The sequence below is a fragment of the Phyllopteryx taeniolatus genome, chromosome 18, assembly GCF_024500385.1.
Source record: "Phyllopteryx taeniolatus isolate TA_2022b chromosome 18, UOR_Ptae_1.2, whole genome shotgun sequence".
Taxonomy (NCBI): Eukaryota; Metazoa; Chordata; class Actinopteri; order Syngnathiformes; family Syngnathidae; genus Phyllopteryx; species Phyllopteryx taeniolatus.
The window spans coordinates 19,234,892-19,255,358 of record NC_084519.1 but is presented as its reverse complement, the minus strand read 5'-3'; the positions used below and the strand labels follow the sequence as shown (position 1 = coordinate 19,255,358).

General features: G+C 51.6%; 2 protein-coding genes across 13 annotated transcripts in view; one reads left to right on the top strand and one right to left on the bottom strand.

The window, feature by feature from the left end:
* Nucleotides 1-431: 431 nt before the first annotated feature.
* On the bottom strand, nucleotides 432-19,200 carry bub1 (BUB1 mitotic checkpoint serine/threonine kinase). 4 transcript variants are annotated; one of them, XM_061754358.1, is made up of 23 exons: nucleotides 19,062-19,200; nucleotides 16,401-16,461; nucleotides 14,477-14,536; nucleotides 14,231-14,369; nucleotides 13,618-13,814; nucleotides 13,462-13,505; nucleotides 13,322-13,389; nucleotides 12,046-12,089; nucleotides 11,218-11,551; nucleotides 10,477-10,573; nucleotides 10,256-10,366; nucleotides 9,446-9,547; nucleotides 9,249-9,312; nucleotides 6,650-6,725; nucleotides 6,419-6,563; nucleotides 5,684-5,753; nucleotides 4,222-5,441; nucleotides 4,056-4,156; nucleotides 2,949-3,110; nucleotides 2,138-2,295; nucleotides 1,892-2,069; nucleotides 976-1,082; nucleotides 432-822 (listed from the first exon to the last, which is right to left on the bottom strand). In XM_061754358.1, exons 4-23 carry the CDS (start codon nucleotides 14,321-14,323, stop codon nucleotides 621-623), a joined length of 3,573 nt encoding a protein of 1,190 aa, XP_061610342.1. In that variant the 5' UTR covers nucleotides 14,324-14,369; nucleotides 14,477-14,536; nucleotides 16,401-16,461; nucleotides 19,062-19,200; the 3' UTR covers nucleotides 432-620. The 4 variants fall into 4 exon arrangements, with proteins under 4 accessions (XP_061610342.1, XP_061610340.1, XP_061610341.1 ...); XM_061754356.1 differs by lacking the exons at nucleotides 16,401-16,461; nucleotides 19,062-19,200 and adding an exon at nucleotides 15,981-16,307; XM_061754357.1 differs by lacking the exons at nucleotides 16,401-16,461; nucleotides 19,062-19,200 and adding an exon at nucleotides 15,981-16,307 and having other exon boundaries at nucleotides 13,624-13,814.
* Nucleotides 18,939-20,467, top strand: part of mei4 (meiosis-specific, MEI4 homolog (S. cerevisiae)) — a 5,005-nt gene continuing 3,476 nt past the window's right edge. For 7 of the 9 annotated variants that reach the window (XR_009785500.1, XR_009785499.1, XM_061754375.1 and 4 more), the window contains exon 1: nucleotides 19,323-19,635. Coding sequence is in view for 7 of the 9 variants with exons in the window: in XM_061754375.1 (XP_061610359.1) it covers nucleotides 19,323-19,635 (313 nt within the window). In the remaining 2 variants the exon portion in view is untranslated. Of the gene's footprint in view, nucleotides 19,152-19,322; nucleotides 19,636-20,467 lie in introns of those variants that run through there. The other 2 variants (XM_061754373.1, XM_061754372.1) reach the window with 2 other exon arrangements.

The following is a 20,467-nucleotide window of genomic DNA, read 5'->3' as shown; positions in this document are numbered from 1 at the left end:
GGATGGTTGTTTGTTTGTATGTGCCCTGCGATTGGCTGGCAACCGGTTCAGGGTGTACCCCCCCCTCCTGCCCGATGACAGCTGGGATAGGCTCCGGCACGCCCGCGACCCGCGTGAGGAGAAGCGGCTCACAAAATGGATGGATGATTAAAGTCGCCGCAGATGATTTGCTTTCACGGGCACTTGAGTTTGACACCTGCGGCTTGGAGCTTTGGCGAGATGTGCACATGCAGGTTAAAAGAAAGCCATCGAAGCCTGAGGCGGAAAGCAGCGACGTCGCTCGCTGCTCCAAGTCCCTGAGTGGCGGATTATCCCCAACTTCAAGTCCGCCATAAACGGGGTTCACTGTACCGTTCAAAACTTCATGTAGTTGCTTGGTCTCCCGTGGCGCCACCTGCTGGTCAAAGTCACTAAAGACAGAATCAGAATCATTACATGTGAAAGTTTTTATTGTTTCAACACATTCTAACCTAAACAAGTCTTTTATTTTTTATTTTTTTTTTAACATCACGGCACTTTATGATCCTGCCACTATGTTGCGGGATGCGTGACGCTGCGCCAGCGTCGACAAACAAACAACCCTTAAAAAAAACCCACAAAAAAAGGTCTCCGCGGCAGCGTCAGCGCCGAGCGGCCTTGCAGCTCTCCAGGAGCAGGATCAGCAGGCGGCTCTTGAGCGACGCCATCTTGCCGCGGTAGTTGCGCTGCAGAACGGCAGTCAGACGGCGGCGGAGGTCAGCCAGGGTCGCCGGGACCGGGCGGCAGGCGGAGATGTTGAGCAGCGTGTGGAACAAATGCAGCCACATTTCGCTGTGAGGGTTCCTGAGAACCAACGGCCACGCGCACGTCAACAATACTGGACATCTGCTTCCATTTATCGGCGCTATTTCTTTCAAAAAGGCAGAGTTATGTGCATGGGCGCAGAACAAACGGCGCTCCTGAGGCGAGGTAATGCCAGATATTGTATAATAATACCTGCGAAATGTGGCACAGGTCCTCCACACACCGTCTTCTTCCACAACCTGCATGTACGTCCCCAGCAGCATGACGTGCACGGTGCCTGCCACGCCAAAGTAGTCTGTCTGCATCCATACACACACGTTAGCGTCATCATCATCATCATCATCATCATCAGTCAACTTTACATCTGGCCACCATCAGTTCACGTTAGCTCCTTCGCTGTGGATGTGCAGGTATCTGCCGTGTTTTGTGCACACACCTGCAAACATTTCAAGTGGCTTTGCTTAAGACCAAATCCGGTTTAGCTGTTCACAAAAGCTTGCGTGGTGTTTGGAAGGGTTCTTGACTAAGGCGGCAGGTCCACTGCTACAATGTGGGACGGCCTTCTTTTGCTGATGAGCCAAAGATACTTTTGGAAGTATGGCTAAAAAAAAAAAAAGGGTTGCAGTGCTGTAACTTTACAACAGAGGGTGCTGTTACTCCATGGTGTCTGTGTTGGTGACGTCACCCAAAATGACAACAACGGAACATTTCAACTTGAACGTTAGCTCACGTTAGTCAGTTTTTTGCAACGCGAGTTGTGGCTGTCTTTTGCACGAACGCGCACGTGAATAAAGCTTATGTACACGTTGACTAGAAAGTTGAAACTTGGTTTCATCAGACCGTAAGAAAAAATCTGTTTTTCTTCAGCTGGAACCGTCCGGGTCCCGAGTCGAGGCTGAGAGAATTATTAACAGCCCCAAATACGAGTTGGTCCTCGCACGAAACCTGCAGGCTTCTGCAAGAAATCAAACCCAAAAATGTCAGGAAACGTTCACTCGAATGTGATCGGTGGGGAAAGATAACTGGCGATACGAGCGACGAGCACGGGCGGGGATGGAATTCGACCGGCAACTGGAAAGTTTCCGCGTGCCGCGTGATGACCTCTGACCTGGTAGCTCCAAGGCTTCCTGCCGAGCATCTGCGTGCACCGGAAGCCGGACGTCGAGCACGCGGCCGTGAAAGCCGTGCCCGGCGGGAAGAGGTCCATGTCGATGCTCTGGCCCAGGTCGATGAGGACCAGACCGTGCTCCAGGTTCTCCGGCTCAAAGTCGTCGTTCTCCGCGAACCTGCGCAACGACGGCGCGTACAGAACGGTCACGCCGCACCGGAGCAGAGCCGCGCGCGCGTCGCGTACCTTTGTCCGAGCATGAAGTTGTCTGGCTTGACGTCGGCGTGGATGATTCGTGCGGCGTGCAGTTCTTCCAGCATTCGCAGGACGCACACGGTGAAGTAGATGACCAGAGGCTGCGGCATCACTTTGTCACCGAGACCTTTGTAGACGTTCACCGCGTTCTGAGGGCAAAACACTCGCGTCAACAGGGCGGGCGGGCACAGACCGAGACAAAGCTTCGAGCAGAATAATAACAACTAAAACGATCCAACGTGTTGATCATTTGCAGACGGTCGGTCCCGATGGGATAATTCTGGTGCTCATTTGTCAGGTGTCGCAGGCTTACGGCGCGGTACCCGGCGCCTCCTACAGGCCTTAGGCGGAATGCCGAGTAACCAAACCGGAAAACTTGTTGGCGGAGTTCCTGTGTGTGCGCGGCGATAAGTACGATCATCAGACTGATGTCATGATGGTTTGTACCCAAACACAAAAATGGCTGGTAAAAAAATAATCTTTATGGCTGGTATCTTCAGACAAATGGATACCATTTATTTACATGTCTATGTCAATGCGAATAAAGCCAAAACAGGATATTGCCATCTCGTAAAAAAAGTGTCAACGTTTAAAATTTCTGCAGGGGCTTTGTCCTGCTCTCCTGCCGTAGGGCTCCACCAGTCACCAGACCTGGAAGGAAGTACTTTGTCTGGTTTGGTTTCACTCAGAGTTGCCGAGAGCACTTTCGAACGAGAAACATTCTTGTAGCGCGTCAAGCATTTATCGAGCGGCATTATGTGCCCCGTGGTCGGTTACGCGCCCCGACGCCAAGCGGACGTACCAACAGGGTGCCGTAGCTGTGCAGCTCGCCCAGCAGGACGCTGCCGTCGGTGAACACGTGAGCCGTGCGGACGCGGGCGAACAGATGACGGACGGACGGAGGCAGGCGACGGTCGAGCTGAGTGTGGATGTAAAACTCCCAGGGATTGGCCGGTTTCTGCACCTGGTCAACACACAGAACATCGCCATCACGTCGCCATTCCGCCGGTGCCACCGGACAAGTTCCGGGACTGTTGTCACAAACCAGATCTTTCGAACCCAAACTACAATTGGCAACGTGACAAGATTTGCCCAAAACGAAAAGTCTCAGACCGTCAAAATGCTCAGATCGCCCGCTTGGCCGAATCACTCGAAATTGTTGCCTGGCAAGTAGCATAAGGCGTTGCGGGGCACGCCTTCACGCGCTCCTGGAAGGACCCCGTCAGCACGGCCATCTCAATGTCATGCGCGCCTTCGAAACGGGTCCCCTCGATCATCACCCCCGCCCCGCCCCGCCCCGCCGTTGAGCAAAACAATTCAATAAATAAGTCAATCAAACAAAAGCATTCACAGGGCCAGTTCGGGTGAGTAGGATGGCCAGGAAGTGTCAGACGCTCAGGGGATGCCGAGTTGTCCCAGTTGCCTCTTCCGAGCGAGCAACCCCGCAGGGTCTCTTCGTAGACGTGCTGCGCGGTCGTCTGGGCCACGCTGAAGGGAAAAACTCGAAATCCATGTCGTGACGCCAGTTCGGGAAGCTCTCTGACATATGGGAGTTGAAACCAGATGTTTCCACACATTGTATGAAAAGACATACGCTCCTGCAAATGACCGAAAAAGGCACGCGTGACTTTCTGTAGCTCGAGTGGGCCAAAATTCCTGCCGCCAACCGTGTGAAGCTTGTGGCGGGAGATACAAAGCAAATACTCAGAAATGCATGAGCAATTGTCAACAATCAATCAATAATAATCCTTCGCTCATTATTCCGGCATTTAGCAAAGAGAAATCATTTTGCTCAACCTAATTGAGCTAAAACGCGAAAGGTTGAGTCGGATTTCATGTCAGACCGGGAGAAAGACATTTCATGTACTGTATGGAAACATCTGGTTTCAAGCGTTTCGGGCCATCTTACCTTGAGCACCATCTTGTCAGAGCCGGCGGGGTCAGTCGCCTGATAAACGGTCGCGAACGCTCCTCGGCCCAGGACGCGGTCCACTCGCAGAGACGCCTTTCCTGCCGGAGAGAACCTTCAGCGTGATGACGCAAGGTGAGGCTTTCGACGTTGTTGTTGTTGTTACCCATGCTGATGGTCATCTTGGGGCCGATGTCAGGGAGGCGGCGCTGCCAGCTGATGCACTGCGGGTGCGAGGTGAGGGGCGGGCTCATAGTTGACAGGAAATCCGAGATGAGCTCGCTGCTCCAGGGGTCAGAGAGCAGCTGAGCGGCGTCTGAGAGACGATCACGCTCTTTTTCGGGACTTGCCACGTGTCGGTCGGCGGGCGGCGGCGGCGGCGGACCGAGGGGGGCCCGGACGCTCGCCATCGCGGCGTCTGAGAGACGATCACGCTCTTTTTCGGGACTTGCCACGTGTCGGTCGGCGGGCGGCGGCGGCGGACCGAGGGGGGCCTGGACGCTCGCCATCGCGGCGTCTGAGAGACGATCACGCTCTTTTTCGGGACTTGCCATGTGTCGGTCGGCGGGCGGCGGCGGCCCGAGGGGGGCCCAGACGCTCGCCATCGCGGCGTCTGAGAGACGATGACGCTCTTTTTCGGGACTTGCCATGTGTCGGTCGGCGGGTGGCAGCGGACCGAGGGGGGCCCAGATGCTCGCCATCGCGGCGTCTGAGAGACGATGACGCTCTTTTTCGGGACTTGCCATGTGTTGGTCGGCGGGCGATGGCGGCGGACCGAGGGGGGCCCAGATGCTCGCCATCGCGGCGTCTGAGAGACGATGACGCTCTTTTTCGGGACTTGCCATGTGTCGGTCGGCGGGCGGCGGCGGACCGAGGGGGGCCCGGACGCTTGCCTTTGCGGCGTCTGAGAGACGATCACGTTCTTTTTCGGGACTTGCCATGTGTTGGTCGGCAGGCGGCGGCGGACCGAGGTGGGCCCAGATGCTCGCCATCGCGGCGTCTGAGAGACGATGACGCTCTTTTTCGGGACTTGCCACGTGTCGGTCGGCGGGCGGCGGCGGCGGACCGAGGGGGGCCCGGACGCTCGCCATCGCGGCGTCCCTTCGGACGGACAGCGAATTGGAGGATTTTTTGACGACTTCCTGTCGGGAATTCTGCTCCAAATCTTCCAGGATGGAAAAAGGCTCCGTGGCAGCGGTGGACCCAAGCGTCCGGTCCTTGAAGGACAGCGCGGCCGGCGGCAACGAGGCCTGCGCCAGGGTGGCGGAAGAAACGATCAGCTGGTGGCCCCCGAGCCCCTCGCCCACGATGGTCCCGTGCGCCGCCGGCTGACCGCCGGCGGTGTCGGAAAGCTTCTGGTCAGGCGGACTCTGCTCCATGATGGGACTGAAGCGGAGGAGGCACGCGAACACGACTATTATGTATTGCAAGTTCAATACAACTGAAATGTAATTCACCAAAGTACCATAGAAGAGATTTAAAAAAAATAATAATAAGAAGAAGAATTTTTAAAACTGCAACATGATGCACGGTTTGATCGTCCAGCGATTCTTTGTGGCTCACGTAGCACCCTTTGCCGATGACCAATCTTGGCGCTATTTCTGATGAAGGAAGTGGTGGACTTTCACCTGAGCTTGTGCAAGCGTCTGATGAACGTGTTGTCATCCGTCCCCCTGTCGACGAGCATCATCACGTCCACTGGGGGAAACAACAACAACAACAACAACACGGCGAGCACGTCACGCTCAATTGTGATTTACGGGGTTGTCCGCGCGTCTCGTCAGCTCGGATGGACGTGCGTGCGAGTCGCTCGCTGGCACGCCGCAAAATGTCCGCCTCCGTGTGCGTCATGTGATAAAATAATCCAATTCATATGATATCTTTCCATATGATTGGCATGGAGCAGAAAGTGGAGGAAACCATTTTTGCTTGTAAAAATGTATCATTTTGATACACCACATTGCTTTGAAGAGAAATTGTGTTACAATTTTAGTTGCATCTTTGCATACCTCGAACACAGTATAAACCTCTTTGGTATTACTGGCAGACCCCACATCCGCATCCCCCCGCCCATGGCGTGTTGGTGCTCCCATTTTTTTATATAAGTAGCACTGCGGGTTATGTCAAATGTCCTTTTTACGACATGCCACAGGCCGCTGAAGAAAGGACCGTCGTTCGGACATCCCTGCCTTCATCACGAGATTTGTAGCATTTTATTGTTGTGATTCGGGAGTAACGAACGATGAATGAGCGACTGTTCATTACAACACAGCATTTCCGCCGAACTCACTAAAGCGCCTCCCCTCAATGCCGACGCGGCGTCATCGAGAAAACGTCACACCGTAGGAAGCGAGAAGGGTTACCTGCGCTCCGGGACGCACCGACGGCGCCTTTGTGCGCAAAGGGTGTGGACATGCAGCGCGCCGCCAAGGCAAATTCCGCCGTGTCGTCCGGGCACGACGCCAGCCGGCCGTCGCCCCACACGGTCAAGTCGTCGGCCGTCTTGTCCTGCCGGAGCCCGTCAAACGCACATTGGTCGGTTCGACCCCAAAACACGCCCGTCGGTCGTCGGTCGTCGGTCGTGCGGCACTCACGTCGGACGGCAGATTCTCGGACAAGCCTCGGCCCGGCGCCGCTTTGCTCTTGGCCGACGCGCGGGAAGTCGCAATGCTGCGCGCCCACAAAAAAACAACACGACCAGTTTGGTTACAAGTTTTGAAATCAAGCAAAGTAGAAAAACAGAGAAAAGAGAGGAAACTGTCACATAATGCCTGACCATTATACCTACAGTGGAATTCATGTCGGATGCGTGCCTTTAAGGGGCGTGACCTTGCGTTTTGTATCGGTCCCGTTCAATAAATAACCGAAAGGGCATCGGCGACTGCGGCCCTCCTCGCCCGCGTACGAGAGGGCACGGCGGGATCCGACACTAACGGGCCACCGCTGACGTAGAGACGCCGGCTCGCTCGGCCCGGAAAACATTTCAAAGTCACGGAACGTTTGCCAATAATGTGCGGACGACAACTGCGTGCCAATGAGAATTGGATTCATCCTAGAAGGAAAGAACCTCCCACAATGCATTTGCTCAGTGTGAAAGGGCCCCGCGTCAAAACGCAACGTCGGCGCTAACGAGGGTGCGGCCATCCCGTACTCGGAAGTGCTGACGTAGCAGCCGGCCGGGAAGTCAACAGAAGGTTGTTTTTTTTCCCCCGCTGAAGAAGTAGAGCGCACTCGGCAAGATGGCGTCGCTGCCTTTTTCCCAAAACAAAGCCCTGGCGTTGCTCATTTTAAGGAGGAGGAGGAGGAGGAGGCAAGCTGCAGGAGAAAAACTGAAAAATAGGGGTTCCTCCCATTCGAACGGCTCGTCGGAACCTCGGAGCTGTAAGGCTCGTTCGTGAGCTACAATTTGACCAAGACCGCTTGGAGCTCTATTTCAGGCTAAGCGTCCATTTCCCCTCGCCGTTTACAGTACACTACAGTACCAAAATGGCACACGCCAGCCCCCCGCTGGAGTCTCCTGACGACGCTCGGCGTGGCGTCAAAACACCCTGACGCCCCCTCAGCACATACACGGAACGGGAGCCTTTGAAAAGCCCTTAAGACAACGCGCACCAAAACACCAGGCCACTTTTGACGCACTACGGCACAGGGCCGGCGTGTGTAAATGGTAGGCCTTGGCGTGACGGTCGAAGGCCCTAAAACGCTTGAGGAGCGCTGCCATTGTTTTATGCATTTGCTGTATTTAATGCCGGGGAAGCATCAAGTCGTTCTCAACACACACACAAAATAAAATCACAATGCAGGAACTAATCATACGCACGCACGCACGCACGCACCGCTCCCCTCAGCTGAGCCTCCCGCCAACCAGCCAATATTTCAAAAGAAGCACGGACATACATTTGACTATCGAATCTAAATAGTGTACACAACATCAAGGCACGATATTCTTTGACGTTTATCATCGTTGTATTCTTTGAAGCAAGCGTTAGCGTTTTGCGAGGTCTCGATCTTAGTGAGGCGAGCACACCGACACGGCGGCCGTGAGTCACTTCTTAAAGGGGCTCCAATAACCCATCGCATATTTGAAGTACGCCGGGGTCGGCCACGTCCGACGTCAGGAGTCTCCTAACTTTTTCCTCCGAGGGAAAACGGAAGGATACAACGGCCACTTGGACATTCTTCAAGTTGAATTGATTCACAATGCTAAACGCGTTCCATCGAGCAATGATTTTGAAAACCTCGGAGGTCACTGCTTTCTGTTCCAGGTTTGGGATTTTTCAGGATTCGGGGTTAGCCTGCCGCAGCTGAATGCAGAACCGAAACCGTCGTCAAGCTGACAATTTCCAAAGCACCCGCTTCGGGAGCGTTAACGTGACGTGTTCACAAATTGCAGAAAGGGGAGGAAACCATTTTTGCTTCGAATACGGAATGAAGAGAAATTTGCGTCTTTGCAGATCTAGAAAAGCTCCAGTAGTAGTGATCAGGCATTTGTGTGTCGAGATGGAAACGGCAGGGTCACATCTGCCTCACAGTTCTGCGGATCCGGGTTCAAACCTGGCCTTCCTGTGTGGAGTTTGCATGTTCTGCCCGTGCCTGCGTGGGTTTTCTCCGGGTGCTCCGGTTTCCTCCCACATCGCAAAAACATGCATGCGAGGGTAACTGAAAACTCTAAATTGCCCGTAGGTGCCAATGGTCGTTTGTTTATATGTGCCCTGCGATTGGCTGGCGACCGGTTCAGGGTGGACCCCGCATCTCACCCAGATTCAGCTGGGAAGGGCGCCAGCACGCCCGCGATCCATGTGAGGATAAGCAGTACGGAAGATGGAAGTTGTGTTTCGTGTTTCGGGCCCTGTCAAATGCACGCCGCAGGTTGCAAAAATATTGGCGGTGGGCCGCAAATGGTCCCCGGGCCTACGCTTGGACACCCCTGATTTAGCGTCTTTGATAAACCTAGCATGCATATTTTTGCAATGTGGGAGGAAACCCACGCAGGCACGGGGAGAACGTGCAAACTCCACACAGGAAGGCCAGAGCCCGGGTTTGAACCCAGCACCTCTGAACTGTGAGGCAGATCGGCTAACCACACATTCACCGTGCCCCGCAAAGTCAAACAGGAACATAAAATGGACCAAACAAAGGCTAACGACTGGAAAAGTAAAGCCACATTTCACTGCGAGGTTTTATCCGACTGACCCGGCATCATCCTGGTAGATGGCGAACGGCTCCGCAGCGGTGGCACTGGCCGGCGGGGCGGATACTGCGAGACAAAGTGGCACCGCAGCAAGACAACATGTTCAAGCATTTTGGGATTTTAGAGCCCAGACTTTGCGCTCTTCAGCCACTTTTTGGTTTTCCTTCAAGTGATGTTATCCCCAAAAGAAGGCGCTCACCGTTTGCATCGTCCGACGGCTTCCTGGCGCCGAAGAACGCCGACGCGTCTCCAAAGGGGTCCCGGGCGAGCGCAGGGGCCCGGAACATTCCCATGATCGCATCTGCAAACACAACTGCCGTCGTTGATTGCAACTGAACCACGTTTACGCGTAACTGGAGACAAGCTCATCCTTATTTCAACATATACGGGCGGGCGCGCCTTGAGATACGAGCTTAATTTCTTCCATGACCACGCTTGCAACTCACAACACTCCCATCTCAAACGCCATCATCCGTTCCCCCCCAAAATGATTGTTGCAGAGGTAGCGTCATAGCGACATGGCGACATGGGACACTGCACCGAGAGGGTCTCAGCCCCTCGATAAGCCACCGAAATATCGTTCGCGAACGTACGCCTGCCAGCGTTGTTATATTACCCGTCTACATGTGTTGGTCCACCGTTTGAGTTGAAATAGCCGCGGCCTCAATGTTGATAACACCGCCGCACGAACGCTATTTGTTAGCCCGTCCGCGGCGAGCTACGCGCTTGATTCGAATACGCAATGTTGAATTGGCTTTGTCTTCTGTTTCGCTTTGGCGTGAACTTCGGCTGAGAGGCAACAAAACAGCTGCAAGCCTCTTTTGGGACAAGTCCTGACTACCTGCCAAACTGCCGCTTGTTGTCAAGTTTCGTGCCACCGTGCGGCACGGGAACCTTTTTAAATTGCCCGGACGGCGGCCGTTATCACTAAGCCCTCGTAAGCGGGTCACTCGCATCTCAAGGCGCCACTGCGTGCGCCCTGCTGGGAACGCAAAGAGGAAGTGCTCACCCACGGCCTCGCGTGTGGGCGACGGCGACACGCGTGATGGCGTGGCGGCGGCATGCGGGCAGCTCAGCGACTTGTTGGGAGTGACCTGGGGAACGTTCAGCGCACTTGTCGCTGGAGGGAGGGCGGGCGGGCACACACACACACAAGACGAGACGAGACGAGAATGTTCTGAGTCGGGTCTCGGCAGGATCAACGTGACTTTTACAGAACAAGAAACTCACCGTTGAGGTTCTCGTCCACTTGTGCGTCGCTCCCACCTTCCTCTTGCCCAAAAGCCTTCTGGGTAGGACGGGCCGAAGCATTTTCTGCGGCACACGTCTGGCGAAGGAAAAGCACATTTGATGTCGTTAACACTAACGGGGCCCGACCGACTCATCTTTGATCCCTTTTCAAAAGAATCCGAATCGCCCGATATGGTCTTGCTCTTTCACGAAACACGAAATGCTGTTCCATGTCGAAGTCGCGCAGAATTATCCTTGTGCCTTTTGTCCACTACGGGGACTTTTTTTGCAGTAAAATTCCTGTTATAACGTTAAACAAATAAAAGGACCAAGTATTGTAAAACAGTCAAATGTTCTACCCGTGATTCATCCCTTCATTGTCGTAAGCATTAATAATAATAATAATTCTTCCATGACACATTCGACTCGCCTATGATGAGTACAGTCAGTCAACAATGCCGCCCTAACCAAGCCCACCGGCGTGGCTCAAATGCCAAACTTTCAAACATTCTCGAGCTTTTTGAGATTTTTTTTTAAAATAACTTTGGACTGTACTGGGCAAATACAGTCTCTAGATACTCTAGATGGAGATACAGTAGATTCTTCCAGCAGGGACTCGACTGGAAAAGGAGAACGTAGGTGAAAGCGGACGTCAGGACGCACGCAAAGGAAAAAGGAAAAAGGAAAGCGGATTCAGCGGACGTCGGGGGGCCGACGGGCGGTCCGCGCGGGCCGGCTCACCGTCAGCGTCCTGCACATCTGGTTCAGTTGGCACCGCAGCGTGCTGGCGGCCTCCTCATCCTGCCGCACTGCGCGCTCCTCTTCACGCGAGACAACGGGACATCGGGCAGACGGGAAGGTGGCGAGCGGCGGCGCGCCGTCCCCCGCGCGCCGACGTCTTTGTCGCTCGTCGGCCTCCCGCTGTCGCTTCCTCTTCTCGAAGTACGTCCGCGCTCGTACTTCCTCGAAGCAAAGCTCGGATCCTTCGCGTGCCAGCGCGTCCTCGGAGTACATGGACACGAACACCCGGTCGGGGTCGTGGCCGGAGGCGCTCGGCGTTTCGGAGCGCGACACTCTGTGGGGCAAACGTCACTTTTACGAGGTCAAATGGAAACATTTATTTCGAACTAATTCAAATCCCCAAAAAGCTCAGAGGTGGGGTCATTCAGTCCTATCTCAAGTCACCACAGTACTCATCACAACATACGGACTGCTTGGAGCCCTAAATGATCTTTTAATTGGATTTGATGTTTCAAGCGGGGGGGTTGCGACACTCCTCTTTAATGGGTGCAACGCTCCTGACAACTACAACGAAGAATAATCTATTGTTTTTAATGCAGCTTTTTCTCGATATGAAATCGATATAATAACAGAACTAAAATAGTCGCAAAATTGCCACTTGACACCCAGTGAATAAAGGTCATTCCGTTTTGGATTTGGCAGCGTGCAGCATCACGTGAATGATCCTGAAGAAAGTTCCAAATCAAGTTGTCCCGCTGCTACATGCACCCAATCGTGTCTGCGTACGTGGGACATCGGTTGTCCCGCTGCGTCATTGTTGTAGCTTACGTGCGGACGTAGAAGGCTCCGCTGCCTGGGAACTCCACTGCGGCCTGAGGAGGAGGAGGAGAAGAAGGTTCGGTTGAGGTCAGCAGGTCGCCACTATTTGTACAATGCAAACGGATTGATGAAATTAGCGTGCGGAGTCGGCCGCTGTGAGCTCATCTTAGCGGCTGGCTAAGCGTCAGCCGCTCTTGCGTACTATCGGGTGGCTCCCCGTGCGCTGGGCGCGCCTTTGTTTTCCTGCCATTTGTTCAATTAGGCGATTGAAAGCGCATCTATTCTTAACCACAATTGTGCTACATTAGTCGTGCTTTTCAGTCGACGCACCGGCCCCGCTCGCTAACCGCGCGTATGCAGGTTTGTGTTGAAACCGTGCGCACACGCATTTGACACGCCAATCCGTATTGGTCGAGATGTTCTTACTTTGCGGACAAATTTAGAAGCGTCCCCGCAAATAAGGCGGGATCAGCTTTCGAAAAAACAAAACGTTCTATCCAAAGAGCCGCAACGTATTGTTGCTAGTCAGTTATCAAAATAACCATAATAATTTTAAGGGTAATAACTAAGAGAAATTGCAAATGATGCCCGTGTAGGTTATTTCTTTCTTGCAGACTCTACACTGCCTTTGAATTGTCAATGAAATCGAAATGTGTCCCGACATGACTTCTGCTCCTGCTGTCAATCATTTTGGAGAATATTGCTTACATCCATTCGTGAGTTGATCCTTGTGCTCTTCATTCTCTCGTTTCTCTGCGATTTGACTATTTGATTTCTTTACATGCATCTCTAAACGCGTATTCATTGGCCTATTTTGTTGTTCAAGGCTGGCTACTCTGCCCAAAAATGCAGTTCCAGGCAGACCGATGTGACAACCGGACTGTTTCACCAAATCACCTATTTCAATGTTTTGCGACTGCTTGACAGCGTACAGCGTAGAAATGACCACGCGCCTTCGCCTATCCACTTCTCGTCCGGCCTTCGTGACATCTCATTCGCTGGCATGGAGGCCATTAGCAGTGACTTCCAATGCGTCGGCGGCGATCAAATAGCGTCCACCGAGCGGCTGTTCAAAGTGGATGAGCCAGTCGTTTTTGTTTTTTCTTCCCCCACCAATATCCGGAACAATCACCGTTACGGTGATTTCCATAACAAAATACAGTTTGGGCGACTAGGTCGGACACTGGAGCCCCGACGGCGCCAGGCTTATTTCTCCACGGAGCGGTGCTCGCGGGCGCGGTGACATTAGCCAAGCCAAATCATCACGAAGGAGACGAACGAGCACCTGCGACGGAGCGGCAGCAGGCACGCCGTGCGACGGCGGGTGGGGCTCGTCCGGCGGCTTCGGACCTCCTGCGTCACATCCGGTAGCGATTCTTTAGCGGCAGACAACAACACCTGCGGCGGGACAAAATGAACACTGACCTCCTGACGCCGCTTCCTGGCTTCCGCTTCTGGCCTGAAACTGCCTGTGGATCACAGGCACAATTTGGAGTCGTATGCTCATCAAGTACAAGAAGAAGAAAACACACCGATTGAGCTCTTCCCGTGGGAACGTAGCACGCCGGCGTCAGCTTTTACCCGTACTCTCGCATCACGCTTTCAGCGGGCCGGGCTCGCTTCTCCAGAGCTTTCCGGTAAACGGCGTCGGCTTGCTCCGGCATCGCTCGGCGCTCAAAGCACTGAGCCCAGGCCACGTAGAGCGCCGCCGTCCTGGTGCCCACGCCTTTGTTGAAGATGTAATGGAACAGGGCGATGGGCTCAGAATAATAAGTGGCCTGCAAACAACAAACTTCCATAAGCGCAATCACTCCGGAATGAGAGCAGCTACCTCTGTAGAAAGGTCTCAATCTCCACTTCAGACTTATTTCTCCACTCTCGCAGTTATTTAGTTGAACCGCACATAGTATGCAATTAGCCCTAACTTGCCCTGCCCTACCCCCTGACATCTGGACTTTGACCTGTGGAGGAGACCGCAAGGACCGACCGACCCCTCCTCCAGGGGTCGATCTCCGCACTGCTCTCGGAATTTTCCCTGCCCGGATGGTGGGGAATCTAGGTTTTTAATCACTGTGGGCTTGTGAAGCCCTGTAAGGCCGTCGTGATAAAGGGTTAGATAATGAACTTGACTCCTGTGTCACTCACTCTCAGACACACACGGGAAGACCAAAGTTAGGTAGACAGGCGCACTTACACATCTGATGCACATGTTGACAAATCGGACATCATCGGCGTATCGCTCCACACCGATGAAGTTCTGTAGCAGCCGGTCGAGCACCGGCGACATTTCCCCGCCGCCCGCGGGTAAGCTGTGGTCCAAGTACTCCACAAACCTGCCGAGTGCATGCCGTCAACGCGTCAATGTGATGTGTATGTTGTGAGGTTTGCTTGCTTGGCTGCTGGTCAATAGCTGAAGGAGCAGAAAAGAGCAGCGACTCACTGAAGCCAGACGTCCAGGGGGTCATCTCCCGTGTACGAGCTGAAACGCCTTTCAAACGCTCTGTCAAATTACATTTGCACACGTGTTATTGGTATCGCAGGACAACAAAGTACGTACAGCTGCGTGAAGTTGGCCGCCCCGCGGAAAACTGGTTAAGTGGCCGCAGTCGTTTGTGCTTTGACCGTGCTGAATTGTGCCCGTAAAATGGTCCTTTTTGCCGTCGTACTTATTTTGTAGGTTCTTTGAAAACCTTAAAATCCAGCTTTTACAGGTCCTCATGGCTTAAAGTTAGAAAAATCTCCACGCCTGAATTTTTTTCCAGGAAGGAGGGTAAGAATAATCAGTTTAGGAATGGATCACCAATTTATTATCATATAAATAACTACTTTAGGAACAGAGAACCAGCTGCTGAACAAATGACTTCAAGGACTTTATTGAACTCAGGGAATAGAATTTTTCCAAATTCACACTTTTTACTTGCTCATCAACAATGTTGAAAATTTTGGGTGGTCATTATTATTTACTGGACAGGGGCAGAATATAAAAACTGCTGTCAGATAATTGTGACAAGATTTAAAAAGCAGGGAAATGTTGGCCTAAGTGACAAGCTGTACTCCCTCTTTGTTTGTCCAAAGTGAACTGAACTGAAGTCCCACAAACCGTGGCGGCGGTAAACTTGTACGCAATTATCCGCAAAGGTTAAATGGAGGCGACTGGACTTGTCATGTTTGTTGAGGACAGTCCACTTTGCGGAACGTCACTGAACATGATTGCAACCACAGAACGCTGCAGTAACCCATTCATAGTAACCTTTGTTTTGATTCCTTGTTTGTTTTACAGAACTGTATATTTTTTTATTGAAATGGAAACTGTTATTTTCGGAACACTGAACAATGCATATGACTTTTTTTTTGGGGGGGGGGGGGGGGGGGGAGTGACGTTCAAAGGAAGCAATGAACCCGTTTTGAAGCACGTCATCAATTGTATTGAAACGGAGCTCATTTGTTCGTTTCAGACAGCGAATCAATGTCGGATGTGATGACTGGAATAAGACTTTTGCGTAAATGACGTAAATACTACCAAGCATACTGTGGGCTATATTGTTCCAATATGGTTAGGGTGCGTTAACTAACTAACCCTAGTTAATTGATCTAGCATTACAGTTGGCAACCCTTACAATATAGAGAGCTATTTTTAAGTTTGGTGTGCTATACTAGATGCCTGATCTCGGTCTTTATGCACTGATGCATTAGCAAAATTCCGGTTGACCGGGATGAGCCAAGAGGCCAACGTCAACGTTGCATTTCTGACCATGAGAGTCCAAATAATGCACTACTTACTTACCCAGGACAAATAAGGAGATAAAATAGTGTGAAAACCCGAATGTCACTTTTTGCAGCGCAAACTTTGTACACCGTTTTTTGCCCGGGGGAATAAATCGCTCGAGTCAAAAAGCAGCAATAACGAGAAGAGTTTTCCGTGGGGTCTTCGTCGTCTCACTTACTGTAAACAAGCGGCCACATCCATTTTCCTTTGGTGATGTATAATAAATGAATACAAATACAATTGTCGATTTTCTCCGAAGATTTGTCATCGAACGAACCCTCGCTAACGAGTTCGTTTTTTGTTTTGTTTAAATATCGCGCTCAGCCAATAGCGTCGTCGTCGTCACTTCTGCTTCTTCTTCTTCCTCTACTTTTGGTGTTGTTTTATGCGTTACCGCCACCTACTGTTATAAAGTGAGTTTGTCATCGAACGAACCCGCGGTGACGAGCTCCTATTCAATATCGTGCTCAGCCAACAGCGTCGTCGCTTCTGTTTCTTCTTCTACTTTTTGTGTTGTTTTATGCATTACCGCCACCTACTGGATCTCAGGCATGCTTCCTAAATTCATTCATTCATCTTCCGTTCCGCTTCTCCTCACCAGGGTCGCGGGCGTGCCGGAGTCTATCTCAGCTATCTTCGGGCAAGAGGCGGGGTCCACCCTGAACCGGTCGCCAGCCAATCGCAGGGCACATAGAAACAAACAACAAACAACGATTCGCACTCACATTCACGCCTGCGGGTAATTTAGAGCATATATGTCAAACTCGGGCCTGGGGGCCAAATTTGGGCCACGATATAATTATATTTGGCCCCCAAGACCATATCAAATGTGTATTCGAGCTGGGCCGCCAGTATATCGCACATGTGCCCGGGTCCTCAGAACTGTGATGCAAATGTGCTAACGAGTTGTCCAGCGTGTCGCTATGAACATACAGTCCCCTCCAAACGATTGGAGCGGCAAGGACATTTTTGGGATATGAAAACATTTGGCTTTCAGATCAAAAGATGAATATGAGACAAAAGTTTAGAATTGCAGCTTTTATTTCATGGAATGGACAGAGCACCTTTTGTTTGAAGCCACCCACGTTTCAAGTGAGCAAAAGTCTCGGAACATACATTAAATTGGGTCCCTGCGGCCCCTGCTGGGTGGCCGGTTGTCGGGGCGCCTCGGTGGGGCCTGCAGACCGCCCCGGGTCCCTCGGTGTGGGACGTGTCCCGTCCGCCGGGCTGCTCTCAGGTGGACCCCTGGGCCTGATCCCGCCCCTCGATGGATCGGGTGGGGTCCTCAGCCGCCGCGGTGCGGCCGCAGCAATTGCAGGACACTTCTGTCAAACGGTATCAAGTCATTTGCATGTATCCGCGGGCACACACCCCCGAGACTCTTTCACTGGGTGTGGGGTCACGCACTCACTGCGTCAAATAAGTCAGGAATATGCAAATCGCTTGTGCATCCCCTCACTTATACTCTCGTCCCGTACACTTTTATAATTGACATCATTGATGCCACCACACTTCAGTTGTACGGCCGGGTTCACGACCCTTGTCCCGCATGCTTCTTCTCCTGTCCTGTCCTGTCTTGTCCTGTCCTTCCCTCCCAGGGTGCAGCGCCACAGCCCCATGCAACACTCATATTTAACGTTTCATTGTTGTAGATAATGTCATGATTTACTTCTCTCATCCTGTTTACAGTTAATGCTTTGTCTTTTGTCTTTGTTTCTTTCTCCCTTCTGTTCGACGGATCAAGTCTGATTCTCCATAAACCTCAATTCTAATACCACAGCGGAAGCTTCAAAACTCCACTGTGACACAGTAAAACTGTTTCGGGATAAAAGGGATACAGATTTTCCATTCTGCTTGACCTAACAGCCGAACAGGACCAAAAAAAAGGGAAGAGAGATTATGAAATGAACTTCCAAGTGAATAACATTTCATATTTGGTGGCATACCCCTTACTTGCAATAACTGCATCAAGCCTGCGACCCATTGACTTGACCAGACTGTTGCATTCGTCATTTGAAATGCTTTTCCAGGCCTTTACTGCAGCCTCTTTCAGTTCTTGTTTGTTTCTGGGGGTTACTCCCTTCAGTCTCCTCTTCAGGAGGTAAAATGCATGCTCGATCGGGTTAAGGTCCGGTGATTGTCTTGGCCAGTCTAAGACCTTCCACTTATTCCGCCTGATGAAGTCCTTTTTTGTGTTGGCAGTAAGTTTTGGGTCATTGTCTTGTCGCATGCTGAAGATTCTCTCGATTAGTTTGGATGCATTTTTCTGGAAATTGCCAGATGAAATTCATTCTGCTACCATCATGAATTCCATCATCAATAAAGACTAGTGAGCCCGTTCCAGAAGCAACCATGTGAGCCCAAGCCATGACATGACCTCCAGCATGCTTCACAGATGAGCCTGTATGTTTTGGATCATACGCAGATCATTTCTTTCTCCATACTTTGGCCTTTCCATCACTTTGCTGTCATCAGTTCCAAAACTTTTGTGGCTCATCTCTGTACTTCCAACCCAAAATCCAACCTAGCCTTCCGATTCTTTTTGCTGACGAGCGCTTGGCATCTTGTGATACGGCCTGTATATTTCTGCTCTCAGAGTCTTCTTCAAACAGTGGATCGTGATACCTTCACCCCTGCCCCGTGGAGGTCGGCAGTCTTCACGGCTCTCGCAATGTTTCTGTCATCAACTGCCGTCGATACCCTTGGCCGACCTGTTCGATGTCTGATGCTCAGTACGGCGGTAGTTTCTTTTTTTTCAGGACATTCCAAATTGTTGTGTTAGCTCTGCCCAATGTTTGTGCAATAGCTCTGATCGATTTTCCCTCTTCTCCCATAGACAGCTCTCTGGTCTTCATGTTTTGATCTGAAACCCAAATGCCTTTAGTATCCAACAAAAGCAAAGGAATCGGCCTTGCCGTTCCCATACTTTTGGAGGGGACGGAATTTCTTTAAGAGCGCCTGAATGTTCCATTTCCAATCACCGTCAAAGTACAGGTCACTTAAGCACATCATTAAGTTTAAAAAAAGCTTGTAAATATAGTATTGAAAAGAACACGGGTAGTTGTCTTTGTCGTTACTGCGAGTTCAATAAAGTTTGCGGACAAACTGCGCTGGAAGTGGTGGGCCTCGCCGTGACGTCACTCACTCGCTTGCTTGCTGCATTGAAACGCTTCGAGTGAGTGTTGCTTTGATGACATCACGATGAGAAATGAACTTGGTCGAAGCTCCAATCGAGCGCTGAAACCACGAGTACACTTACCGTCTGTGTGAACGTCGACGAATGAGGGCTAAAGCTAGCGGCGATTAGCATCGTTAGCTCGTGGAATGGAAAGCCGCAGATGCCTGGAAGGTTTCCTTTCTTTTCAAACTCTCGTTTCCAAATCGCAACTCTTCCAACCATTTCACGCTCGACATCTGAAGCTAATTAATACACGCTTGAATGTTAAGTTTGGAAGTACTTTACCACGTTCACCGCCAGAGCGACTAATCAAATCAATGCTTTCTTGTTCATGCGGTCGAAATGAAATATTTGCGGCTACGAAATCTTCTTCTTCTTCTTCACTGCAGCGGCGGTGAGGCGTTTGGGACGATGTGCTGTGACGGTTGTGTGTGTCCAGAGTGTTTTGGGGCCAAAGTGAGCGTGGCGGTCGCGATGTCGGTGATCAGGCGGAGGCCGGCGGGCGTCGGGGTCGGCCGGCACGTTCACACTTTAGCGGCGAGGCTGACGGAAGGCGAGCAGACGTGGAGGAGCAAAGCGGAGCTGCTGCAGCAGGAGGTGCTCGGGCTTCGGCAGGCCCTGCTCGTCGCCACGGCCACGGCCACGGAAAGCACAGGTGCTCCTTGGTTCGGTTTCCGTGGACACGAAGTACGACCACCCGTTATTGGCGCCCCGCTCCGCAGCACAGCCTGAAAGAAACGTTTGACTCGAGCCGACGTTCGATTTCCAGAGCACCTGAAAAAAAGCGCGCGCGGCTGCACGCGAAGTACTTACTGCGCGTTCACAGGGCAAGTTGAAACAATCGTCGAAGAAGGCTTACAAACGATAAAAGTGCAGTCTCATGATGAGTTGAAAGCCAAAGAATCAAAATAAAGGTTTTAAGACGAGCGTTACAAAGGCACATTGTTCTTGTCGCTCGCTCGCCTTTTCGACCAATCACACATCATTCAGCAGTGCCGCTGGGCAGCCCAAAATCCGGAAAAAAAGCTCCACGTTTCGCTTTATTACCTCGGTGCTTTTTTTGAACTGTACAGTAAATGTAAAAAATAGATATAGCGTCACATATCGTCAGCTACACTGATGGATTGGTTTAGTGTATCAAATGTAAGTGTGGATTCAATCATCTGAACTTCTCTTTGGTCATTTTTAACCAGTACTAATGTCGAGGCTATGAACCCGGATTTATGTAAGAAGTATAGGTTGCATTTATACAAAAGAAAGCTTCCATTTGTTACTGAGCAAATGTCCGGTGACGTCGGACAAAAGCAGAACAATTTGGCGACCGAGTCGTGATGAGCAGCAGGCACACTTAACTCCAAAAGTTCTCATTTGATGATCATTTCTGCCTTTTCAGGCAACGTGTGCGAGCGTCTCCTATACCCGCTCGGTATTGAAAATCCAGATCCTAATGTCGGCCGCTCGTTTGCATTTACATTGTCACAGTTCAG

Coding starts and splice junctions, on each gene's coding strand:
- bub1 (XM_061754356.1), bottom strand. CDS start 16,003: ATGGATGTGGCCGCTTGTTTACA. Junction 14,537..15,980: donor GATGTGGCCGCTTGTTTACA/GTAAGTGAGACG, acceptor GTAATTTGACAG/AGCGTTTGAAAGGCGTTTCA. Junction 9,313..9,445: donor GCCGTCGGACGATGCAAACG/GTGAGCGCCTTC, acceptor TTTGTCTCGCAG/TATCCGCCCCGCCGGCCAGT.